At 45.1% G+C, this 12,672-nt stretch overlaps 1 protein-coding gene across 3 annotated transcripts in view; it reads right to left on the reverse strand.

The window, feature by feature from the left end:
* The window catches only part of LAMA3 (laminin subunit alpha 3), a 274,538-nt gene extending 262,253 nt beyond the window's left edge, over positions 1 to 12,285 (reverse strand). For 2 of the 3 annotated variants that reach the window (XM_030810644.1, XM_012506378.2), the window contains exon 1: positions 11,761 to 12,285. In XM_030810644.1, the coding sequence (XP_030666504.1) occupies positions 11,761 to 12,054 (294 nt within the window). In that variant the 5' untranslated portion in view covers positions 12,055 to 12,285. The remainder of the gene's footprint in view (positions 1 to 11,760) is intronic. The other variant, XM_030810643.1, reaches the window with a different exon arrangement.
* Between the last annotated feature and the right edge of the window lie 387 nt (positions 12,286 to 12,672).

The raw sequence follows: 12,672 nt of genomic DNA on the forward strand, positions 1-12,672 counted from the left end.
TCAGTATTAGTTGATTTGATTCATAAATTAAAATGGCAGAAACTATATTTAGTTACTCAAAAGTTTTTAACCAACCACAGGAAGGAAGGCAGTAATTGCAGACTGATACCTATGTCACTAAACTCAGCTATTAGAAAGCACAGTCTAATGAAATCTAGACTCGTTTTTTCTACCCTAATGGAAATCCATGAGCAGGGCCTCCCCAGAACCTATTCTCAGCTCACTTGCCCGCTCTGGCCAGAAAGCTCCACTCATGCCCAACTCAGCTCTTCCATCTCTGGGCAGTCTCACCAGTTTCAGAGACTTCCTTGCTTATCATGGCCAAATCAGAGAGAAAAGAGGAAATGAGAGTTATTCTTTTGGTCACAATATATTTCTTCATTATGATTTATTTCCATTCAAAAAGAGGTTTCCCAGGCAACGATGCCTTATTCTCCTAATCTCTGCACCTCATCACATCTGACCCCTTTTATCAATGTCTTCTTATTTTGACTTTCTTACCAAAATAGATTTCTCAACAATATTTAATTAGAGTTATGACTTATGACTGGTCATGGTGGCTCATGCCTGTAATCCCAGCACTTTCAGAGGCGGAGGCGAGAGGATAGATTGAGCCCAGGAGTTTGAGACCAGCCTGGGCAACATGGCAAAACACTAACTCTACAAAAACTACAAAAATTAGCTGGGCATGGTGGCATGCCCCTGTAGTTCCAGCTACTCAGGAGGCTGAGGTAGGAGGATCACCTGAGCCCAGGAGGTAGAGGCTGCAATGAGCTGAAATCATGCCACCGCACTCCAGCCTAGGAGACAGAGTGAGATTGTGCCTCAAAAAAAAAAAAAAAGAAAGAAAGAAAAGAAAAAAGTTACCATTTATTAAACACTAACCGTGTTCCAGATGCATTATGATTTACCTCATGTAATCCTCCTAATAACTGTATGGTGTCACCATTTTACAGATGATGAAACCAAGTCTCATAAAGGTTAAATAACTCACTCAAGGTCATGTCTTTAGGAAGGAATACATTTAAAGCCAGCTCTATTAATTCCAAAGCCCATACTCTTAATTATGACACTGTACATCTACTTTAGGCTCCTGGTACCAACTGGTTCCTTCTTGAAAAAACTCAAGAAGTTCTTTCTGGAAGTCTTAAAGCCCAATTTTTCAATGGTTTCCATGCAATCCTCTTCCTTCTACTTCTCTCGCTATTTTCCTGTTCCCTAGGTGTAGTGTTGGCATGTTACTGTTACAGGAATGGGGGCCCGATCCAGGCCCCAAGAGGGTTCTTGGATCTCGCGCAAGAAAGAATTCAGTGCGAAGCAAAAGCAAGTTTATTAAGAAAGTAATGTGGTGAAAGAACAGCTACTCTATAAACAGAATAGGGCATTCCCGAAAGTAAGAGGAGGAACACGTCTTACCTAGGTAAGGTAAGGACAAAAAAAGATCATGGATCTTTAGGTAAGGATAAATAAAAGATTTTATATAGGATAAAAAAAGATCATGGGGAGATGTGCTCTGATACAAGGGTTTGTGATAAAGGATTAATTTTCGTAATTACTATATTTTGCAAGAATCAATATTATTACCTTTAAAGCAAAATTAGGAATGCCTTTGTTCTCAAGATATCGGGATATTAGGACACTCCCAAGTCTGGGTCTGTTTAGTAAACATTATCAATCTATTCCCCTAACTGTAAGCATCTCCAGGCTAGGAATACCTAGCTTTCTGGGAATGCAGCCCAGCACGTCCCAGCCTTATTTTCCTAGCTGTCGCTCAAGATGGAGTCTCTCTAGTTCGAACACCTCTGACACTACTGTCAGTGGGGTGTTTGGCAGCTTCAATGACATGTAAGTCATCTGCTCCAAGGCAAACGCAAGTTTACAAGGTGGGCCAGGCCACATCTAGGCCTGCCCAATTAATACCCCAAACCCAAAGTACTTCCTCTTAGCCTAGATTTATGAAAATAGGTCTTTCCTGGTAGTTTACCCAATCAACCACCAACTACTGATCTATGAGAACCAGACACCTTCCTCAAGGAGATAGTCTGACCCCAATCTGACTCATTCCTCAAACCACGTTTTTCCCTCTCAGTTCTATTTCAGTTATTATTTTAACCCCTTTATGAAACAATTACACTTTTTCCTGCTTTCTTTTCCTACATTCCCAATTCCCTCATCTCAGCCTTTTTTAGTTTTATCACTCACTTAAATATTTTTGAGGACCAGAAAGGGTATCAATACATACAAATATAAAATGAAATATGTATAAATTCTAGAAAGACCACAGAGGTCTCACTCAGGGACAACATTCAAAACATGTAACAACAACAGTCATGTGGCTTTCTGGGTTCCTGGAACACAGCAAACACGTTCTCGCCTCAGGGGCCTCAGGCCTCCGGGGTCACCCTCTCCCAGCCTCATTGTGAGGCTGCCCTCCTCTCAACCCTCAGATTTCTGCACCAACATCATCTTTCCTTTTCTTTTCTTTTCCTTTCCTTTTCTTTTCCTTTCCTTTTCTTTCTTTCCTTTCTTTTCTTCCTTCCTTCCTTCCTTTCTTCTTGTATCTCTCTCTCTTTTTCTCTCTCTCTCTGTTGCCCAGGCTACAGCGTAGTGATGCAGTCATGGCTCACTGCAGCCTCAACCTCCTGGGCTCAAGTGATCCTCCCATCTCAACCTCCCAAGTAGCTGGGACTACAGGCACATGCCACCATGCCCAGCTAATTTTTGTACTTTTTTGTAGAGACAGGGTTTCACCATGTTACCCAGGCTGGTTTTGAACTCCTGGGCTCTAGCTATCTGCCCACCTCAGCCTCCCAAACTGTTGGGATTACAGGCGTGAGCCACCACACCCCGGCCATCATCTCCTCTTTAATTTTTATCACAGAATCCTGTTTATTCTCTCTAAGGCAAAATAACAAGCTGCAATTATTATATTTACTCAATGGCTACAGTCTCCCCATGGGAGGTTAGCTCAGTGAGGACAGGGAACTTTTCTGCCTTGTAACTGTACTTCCAGCCCCTTATATCACCATCCCCTATACCTGGCACATAGCAGATGCCAATAAATATTTGCTAAATATAGAAGTGAATGGACATTACCCACAAGTGCATGGGCACGCATGTCTCCAGGCAGCACCATTCTTATTAGTTGATTGGAATCTACTTTAAGAATCACCTCAAAAGTCAGTCTTCCAGCCTCTGTTGAGCTTCCAGCTGTTAAAGCAGTCAATTAAGACAATGAGTCCAAATTAAGCACCAACCCAGACTTTATTAACTTACTGTGACAGTGCAGGCAAGAGATAAAAGAGAAGAGAGGCAGGGTATGGTGGCTAATGCCTGTAATCCCAGCACTTTGGGAGGCTAAGGCGGGAGGATCACAAAATCAGGAGATTGAGACCATCCTGGCTAATGCGGTGAAACCCCGTCTCTACTAAAAACAGAAAAATTATCTGGCCATGATGGCAGGCGCCTGTAGTCCCAGCTACTAGGGAGGCTGAGGCAGGAGAATGGTGTGAACCGGGGAGGCGGAGCTTGCAGCGAGCCGAGATCACACCACTGCACTCCAGCCTGGGCGACAGAGCGAGACTCCGTCTCAAAAAAAAAAAAAAAAAGAAGAAGACAAACAGGCTGGTTCCAGTGTTCCATTTCCCCCCACCACTCACCCCCTCCCACAAATTCATAGTTTGAAGTCCTAACCCCCATGACCTCAGAATAGGACTGTATTTTGAGACAGGGCCTTTAAAGAGATAATTAAGGTAAAATGAAGTCATTACTGCAGGCCCTAATCCAATATGCCTGGAATCCCTATAAGAAGAGGAGATGGGGACACATACGCACAGAGAAGAGACCACGTGAAGACACAGGCAGAAGGCAGCCGTCTACAAGCCAAAGAGAGAGGCCTCAGCAGAAACCAGCCATACCCATGCCTTAGACTTCTAAGCCTCCAGAGCTGTGAGAAAATCAAACTGTGCTGTTTAAGCCACCCTGGCTGTGGTACTTTATTATGGCAGTCTGAGCAAACTGACACAGGTTGAGTATCCTTTATCTGAAATACTTGAGGCCAAAAATGTTTCAGATTTGGGATTTTTTTTTTTTTGGATATTGGAATATTTATATTATATTTACCAGAAAAGCATTTCAAATCCAAAAATCCAAAATCCAGGAAGCTCCAATGAGCACTTCTTTGAACGTCATGCTGGCACTCAAAAAGTTGTGGATTTGGGAGCATTTGGGATTTTGGATTTTTGGATGAGGGATTCCCAACCTGTATGGTGTACTAGTAAGGAAGTCTCAGTGGAGGCACCTGGGAAGAACCTCAGCCAAGGCTCCTGATAAGGGAGCCCCCAGAATAGAGGCTCCCAGGTCAGGAATGCAGATATGCGTATGAGAGGCTCCTGGGCCAGTAGAGCCTGCATCCTTGACCAAAACTTCCTCCAGAAAATTGCAGTGCATTCACTGTGCACCAAGTCAGGTGTGGGGAGGGCAGCTTTCCCCCATGAGGCCTCCCAAGTAAAGCCTTGTAATTGCAAGTGTTGGGGGCTAAAAGATCGCACAGAGGATTTTGACCTAAAGATGAGGCCCTTATCCTCCTGTTCAGAAATCATTTCAGTGGTGCAGCACGCTTAGCACAGGAAGTTCTTCTCTGTAGCAAATCCCAGTACTCTGTGCTGCAACATTACACCCTCCTTCCTATTTAATCTCCCACGAAGATGGAGAACCACTGCTTACAAACATCTTTGTAATGATTCTAAAGGCCCTTGGCCTCCTCTTCCTCATATTTAGTCAGGCGGTTCTACTGTGGCTTGTTTCAGCTACAATTTTCTTAAACTGCAGTGATAGTCACATGTGGAATAGCCAGAGAAAGACCACACCCCAGAACCAGGGCAAGTTATCAAAGAAAACGAGGATGCTGCAGGTAACATCAAGTATAGGAAAGGTTGAAAGAATCTCTTCTAAGCCAGCACCTGCTCAGAGAATAAAGATTTCATCTATCAGGGTGCGGTGGCTCATGCCTGTAATCCTAGAACTTTGGGAAGCCAAGGCAAGTGGATTGCTTGAGGTCAGGAGTTCAAGACCAGCCTAGGCAACATGGTGAAACCCATCTCTACTAAAAATACAAAAATTAGCCGGGCGTGTTCACACGTGCCTGTAATCCCAGCTACTTGGGAGGCTGAGGCAGGAGAATCGCTTGAACTCAGGAGGCAGAGGTTTCAGTGAGCCAAGATTGTACCACTGCACACCAACCTGGGCCACAGAGCAAAACAACGTCTCAAAAAAAAAAAAGGATTTCACCTGCTCTTAGCACTTCTATCAGAAAATTTTACTTTAACAGCTATATTTTTATTCAAAGAAAAGTCTAATAAGTTTACCTAGAAGATAATGAAATAAAATGAAAGAAAGAGAACTCAAGTTTATAACAAGCTTATTTAGTGATTTTCCTAATGAAGTCTCCCAGAACATTCTGCTACTTTTTCTAGTTCATCAAAAACATTTAGAATTCAATGGCACATTAAAGATACAGTAAATGATAAGTCGTCACAATAAAATAGGAAAGCAGCCTGGAAACATGTAAGAAAACTTAAAAATCTGAAATGTTTGCATTCTCATCAAATTACTGTGCAAACTCTCTTGCATAGAATCTTTGCCACCAGTGTCTTTCATGCACACAAATGTTTGGCAATATTTAGTCTCTGCAGAGCCAATCCCGTGACATAGGGAATAGGAGCTTTCATTTCACAATTCCATCCCTTCCCTCCCCTGAAGCAGCCCTCTGAGACCTCACTAGTAGTGAAGGAATTATCCAACCACTGGACTCTGCTCAAAAAGTGGATCCAAGGCTCACAGGTATGTACCACCCCCAAACTCGGGCCACCCCACATGCATTAAGCAAAGATCAGGTGTAAGACACACACAACACAGCTTACTGCCATAAAGAAGTGCACATATTTCTCTATTTTTTTTTTTTGAGATGGAGTCTCGCTTTGTCACCCAGGCTGGAGTGCAGTGGTGTGATCTCAGCTCACTGCAGCCTCTGCCTCTGGGTTCAAGCAATTCTCCTGCCTCAGCCTCCCAAGTAGATGGGATTACAGGCACACACCACCATGCCCAGCTAATTTTTTTTTTATTTGGCCAGGCTGGTTTTAAACTCCTGACCTCAAGTGATTCACCCGCCTCAGCCTCCCAAAGTGCTAGGATTATAAGTGTGATCCACCATTCCTGGCCTTAAGGATGACTCATGATGTGCATGATCTCTAAATACTTGTTCAGCCTAGAGCTCTTCTCATTCTTTTTAGGGGCCACATTTTGAGTTATCAGGTTGCAAAGTCTCACAAACCAAGACTCTAGAACTACACACAGAGCCTCATGCAGTGTCCCCTCTCTGTTGCTCTCCCATACAGGGATAACACGCTTGCACTGAATGGTCAATACACCTGCTGGTTAACTAAGTTAAAGCTAAAGTTACTGCATTAAGTTTCTAAGGCTGCCGTACAAAGTAGCACAAATTGGGTGGCTTAGAACAACTGAAATTTCTCTCTCACCATGCTGGAGTCTACAAGACCAAAATCAAGGTGTCAGCAAGACTGCCCTCCCTCTGAAATCTGTAGAGGAAGGATCCTTCCTTGCCTCTTCCAGCTTCTGGGAGTCCAGTCCTAGGCATTGGGTTCAGCCACTGCATCAGACACAGCAGGGCCACACCTGTCTTCCAGAAGACAGATTGTTAAAATTCAGGTACTTTGAAAATCAAACAGCAATTCCATCAGAGTGTTGCTCTGATAAGTAAATTCTGCGGTGGTGTTGCCTTTTGAATATTTCTTCAAAAAGCATTGATGGGGTGTCTAAGACAAGCTTCCACAAGGAAACAGTGCAGCATACTTTGCACAGGAATTCTTCTCTATAGGGAATCTCAATACTCTGTCCAGACATGAACAGGAAGACAGGGCCCCACCCTCAGGAAGCTCATGATCCTAATAAGGAGACAGACATGAAGATGGATGGCTCCAAGGTGATAAGTGGAATTAGCAAGGCAATGCACAGTTTAGCTGGAATTCAGAGGAAGGAGTAGTTAGCATGTCTGTGACAGCATAGTATAGCGGGTAAGCGGGTGAATTCTGCAGCCAGAGTACTTGGGTTTAAATCTGGCTTTACCACATACTAGCTGTGTGATCTTGGACACATCATTTAACTTCTGTGTGCTTCAGTTTCCTCATTTGTAAAAGGAGCATGCTAATTGTACCTCCTTCATACATTCATAAATTGTCGTGACAATCAAGAAGTCAATGTGTAATATGCTTTAGACCTGTGCCAAGCATCAATAAGTGTTGTCTGTGTGTGTTAAATCAATATCTTGCATTAAGCAGGGGAGCAAAGCCCCTTGTTACTAGGCCATTCCTCCTTCTCACCATTCTGCCCCCTATATTTGGTATCACTCCTATACACAGTATGCGCAGTATATGGTGCAACTTGAAAGTAACGGAGAACTCACTCCTATTTCCCACCTCTCACAATTTAGATGTGCATAATCACTTTAAACCCGTATTTCTCTCCAGTTAATATTCACTTATTAACTCCACATGTATTTTCTGAGCTTCTAGGATGGGAAAACCACTGAGGGAATACAATATGTTTTTGACACTGAGAAACTGGCAGGACACAGGGGACTCAAGGAGCTGGCTTTCCTCAGGGCAGTTTCCACCCTGTTGACATGAGGGATCTAATCAGTGCCCTACGACCTCATTCAAACACTTCTTTATTGCAAAGCAGAAAAAGACTCCCTGCCTCTGAGCAGATGCAGCCCTGCCCAGGTGGCCCCACTCACCCGCTTGGCCAGGAATCCATGTATATAGCACAACCATAGGCAGCGCCATTGACTTAGACCACTCAGGTGCCACTTAGTAAATCTTTTCCTAACTAGGCAAATGGTTCCAGAATGCTGAGAGTTAACACAGGTTTCATAAATGCCTCAATTACAACCAGGAATAAATGTATGACCTGGAAAAATGTATTATTGCCACTAAATTAACCTTAAAAATTAAAATCTCCCCCCAAAATATTATTTGAGCTGATAAGAAGTATCTTTAAGCAAATAATATCTAGTTGTTAAAACAGTACTAAAACAAGTTACTATTTCTATAATATAGAAGGCTATAGAAGTCTGTATGCCAGTGGATTATTTAGCATGCCAAATGTGTTCAGTGTATAATGCACTGTACATTTCTCTATTTTTTTTTTTGATACAGAGTCTCACTCACAAGAGCTGAGGGAATCCTGCTAGCAGATCTACTCTACAAGAAATGCTAAAAGGAGTCATTCAAGATGAAATGAAAAGACACTAGACAGTAATTCAAAGCCATACTAAGAAAGAACAACAGTATAGGTAACTACATATGTAAACATAAAAACCAGTATTATTGTATTTTTGGGTTGTTTTGTTTTGTTTTTGAGATGGAGTCTTGCTCTGTTGCCCAGGCTGGAGTGCAATGGCATGATCTCAGCTCCTGGGTTCAAGCAATTCTCCTGCCTCAGCCTCCCAAGTAGCTGGGATTACAGGCGCCTGCGACCACGCCTGGCTAATATTTGTGTTTTTAGTAGAAATGGGGTTTCACCATGCTGGCCAAGCTGGTCTTGAATGCCCAACCTCAGGCGATCCGCCCACCTCGGCCTCCCAAAGTGCTGGGATTACAGGCGTGAGCCATCATGCCTCTCCATATCTTTGGTTTTTAACTGCTTTTTTTTGTATATTATTTAGAAGACAAATGCTTATATAATAACAATAATTATAAATTTATAATAATGAACAATAATGTATAAAGATGTAATTTGCAACAATAACATAAAGGACAGAGTTATATAGAAGCAGAATTTGGGATGCTATTGAAGTTAAGCTAGTATTAATTCAAACTGGATTGTTATATATTTAGGATACTAATTGTAATCCTCAGAATAAGTACTAAAAAAACCTTAAATATATATATAGAAAAGGAAATGAGGAGAGAATCAAAATGGTAAAAATCAATTAAACCAGAAGACAATAGTAGAAGAATTGAGAGTAGCCAAAAAATATATAAAGCATATAGAAAACAAGCATCAGAATGACAGAAATAAGTCTTTTCTCATGGAAACAAAAATTTCTAACATTAATATTTTCCAGCAAAAGATTTGCAACGAGTCTTCAATCTATTGTTTAAAACACCAAAACAGGCCGACTGCGGTGGCTCACACCTGTAATCCTAGCACTTTGGGAGGCCAAGGCGGGTGGATCACCTGGGGTCAGTAGTTCGAGACCAGCCTGGCCAACATGGTGAAACCCCGTCTCTACTAAAAATACAAAAATTAGCTGGGCGTGGTGGCAGGCGCCTGTAATCCCAGCTACTCGGGAGGCTGAAGCAGGAGAATTGCTTGAACCCAGGAAGTGGAGGTTGCAGTGAGCCGAGACTGTGCCACTGCACTCCAACCTGGGAGAGACGAGAGAGGCTTCATCTCAAAAACAAAACAATACAAAACATCAAAACGTAATACCTTTCTACTAGGAATGCTGAATATAACTTGGAAGTGAACAATTACTGGCCAAGTTTCTACTTCTAAAAATTTTTAGGCTAACTGAAGGATGGGGCAGAGCTAGAGCTATAGTACCATGATTTAGTAGCTTAGACGGCAAAAGACCTGTACAGTCACATGCGGCCCCTCACTTCGAAGGGCCCCTACTTACTTCAATGCTGTGCTGTCACCATCTTGATATTTAAAATAATTTTTTAACAAGGGTTCTACATTTCCACTTTGCACTGAACTCTGTAAATTATGTGACTGGTCAATGCAGTTCTTCCATTTGAATCTACATTTTTTTTTAGGTATCTTTTCAGCTATAACAATCACTAAAATCAAGTATAACACAAAAATCAGGCCAGGTGCAGTGGCTCATGCCTGTAATCCCAGCACTTTCGGAGGCCAAGGTGGGCAGATCACTTGAGCCCAGGGGTTCAAGACCAGTCTGGCCAACATGGCAAAACCTTGTCTCTACAAAAGATACAAAAATTAACCACGCATGGTGTCATGTGCCTATAGTCCCAGCTACTTGGGAGGCTGAAGTGGGAGGATTACCTGGGCCCAGGAGGTGAAGGTTGCAGTGAGCCAAGATAGCACAACTGCACTCCAGCCTGGGTGATAGAGTGAGACCCTGTCTCAAAAATAAAATTAAATTAAAAACTGAATTGTTATAAGAGCTAAACTAAATTTCTCAAAAATAATTATACACACAATTATATTTGCATATTTGTGTGTTTATAAACACACAATCATAAAATAGAGAAAGCAAAATTATTTGGGGACTGTTTAAAAGTATTTTCAACATTGTTATTTTATATTTTTAGTTTCTTTTCTTGCATGTTTTATAATATAGATAATATATAAATATGGTAAAAAGTATTTTCATCATTGTTATTTTGTCTTTTAGATTTCTCTTTTTGCATGTTTTAAAATATGCACAACACATATCAATAGAATACATGCATGTAGTTTATAAGTAAATGAGCACATATGGCACTACATGTTCAACAACTTGTCGTTTATGGAAGTGCATGGTCAAAAGAGTTTCTAAAACACTAATCTAGACACCCAATGATAACCTTGCTCTTTTAGAACCCAAGCTCCAAAATCTCTCCCTTTTCCCACTACACTTCCTATTCCTCAGCAATGCTTTGCAGAAGAAGGAGGCAATTTGGGCTTAGTGTCGAGGATTTGAAGTCAGGACTGGATTCAAATTCTGCTGCCCCTTTGGGAGGTCAAGGCAGAAGGACAGCTTGAAGCCAAGAGTTTGAGACCAGCTTGGGCAAAATAGCCAGACTCTGTCTCTACAGAAAAATAAATAAATAAATAAATAAACAATTGCCAGGCCGGAGGTTGCAGTGAGCCGAGATCGCACCATTGCATTTCAGCCCCGGCGACAGTGCGAGACTCTGTCTCAAAAAAAAAAAAAAAAAATTGCCAGGCACTGTAGTCCCACTACGCCCAAGGCTGAGGCGGGAGGATCCCTTGAGCCCAGGAGTTCTAGGCTGCCGTGAGCCGTGATCGCCCCACTGCACTCCTGCCTGGCGATAGAGTGAGACCTGTGAGTAAGGGCCAGGCACTGCAAGATGCTGCTTAAGCTGCACCGCAATGTCGTTTCTCCCGGGTGTTCGCGGTGAGGCTCGGATCTCTGAGAACCATTCTATCTCTGTCCGCCTAAGGTCTCATTCACCCCCAATGACTGGATGGTGGCACTTCAGGCAGTACAGTGAAGTGAATCTTTTCAGTAACAGAGTGATACCGCTGTTATAACCTAAAAATTCTCCCTTAAAATATACCACAGAAGGTAACTGCCACGAACTCCTCCGAATAAGGCCCGGGAGGTGGGGTAGGAGGCTCCCCGGAATCCTCGAGGACTCAAGCCTGGCGGGACGCTCCGTGGGTGACGGAGGCGGGAAAGGCCGAGGCGCCTGCATCTCTTAGAGCGCAGCCTCACACTTTCCCCTCCAACAGCCCGAACCTGACCACTGCCTCAGGTCACCTCGCGTGCTCCCCATCCTCGCCTCGGGCCGGTGGTGCCGGTGCAGTGCTTCCACGGGATCGCTCCTGGGTCGTGGGCCCTCGCGCGCGGGGATGGGGACTGCCCTTCCCGGTCGCCCGGAGCCACTAGCGCGCGTGAGGAAAGGGCCCGATCCCTTCTCCGGGTGTCTGGCCGGCGCGGGAAGGAGAAGGCGCGCCCACCCCGGCTCTCTCCGAGGCCCTCACCTGGATGGTGTGGCCGCTGCCTGGGGCGGTTGGGCCCCCGACCAACTTGCAGTAGAGCTCGGGCTGGGGCCTCCCCTCGCCAGGTCCCCTCTCCCCGCAGGTGGCGGAGGCCCAAATCCTCGCCGCCTCCGCCAGGTTGAAATAAGGCGGGTGAAGGCTGAGCCCGGCCGCGGCCCCAGGATCCCGAGCGGTCGCCCCCCAGGCTGGCAGCACCCGCAGCACCAGCAGCAGCAGCGGCGTCGGCGGCAGGACTGGCCCCGGTGCCCGACCCCGAGGCCGCGCGGCCGCCGCCATCCAGCCGCGCAGGGTCCTCCCGCCTGTGCCGTCCTCAGAGGGGCTCGGGGGCACCGCCGCTCTCCGCCTGCGCCTCCCGGACCTGCAGCGCCAGGACTAGCGCAGCCGGGGATATGGGCGGCGCCGGGGCCGCTCCCCTTGCTCCACGCGCTGGAAGCCCGCGGCGTGGGGGTGGCCTCTCAGCTCGCGAACCTGCCGCGGCTGGAGCGGGCAACAGCCGGATCAGGAACTGACAGCGCTCTGCCGCGAGCCAGCAGACGGCGTCTCTCCCGTGCGAGGCGCGCTGCAAACTTCGCGGACGGGGAATGGAAGAGGCGTTCCCGGGCTCCCACCCAGGCGGCCGGAGCGGGAGCCTGGGATCTTCGAACCCTACAGGCACCAGCACAGAAATTAATTAGATCGTTCTCCTCTCTGGATACTCACCGCTCAGGTCAAAGCCAGAAAAGCCACCCGTGACCTAAGGGTAAAGGAGGCTTGTAAACGAATTTGGTTGAGAGCAGAGGAAACTGCCACTACCTGCAGAACTCACATCAAAGACATTTAGATTTTCCAGCCAAGTGTTGATCCGTCAACTTCTCAACACTGTGCACCTAGGATCCCTGTGGCACCGCAGCCACA

The sequence above is a fragment of the Nomascus leucogenys genome, chromosome 4 (assembly GCF_006542625.1).
Source record: "Nomascus leucogenys isolate Asia chromosome 4, Asia_NLE_v1, whole genome shotgun sequence".
NCBI lineage: Eukaryota > Metazoa > Chordata > Mammalia > Primates > Hylobatidae > Nomascus > Nomascus leucogenys.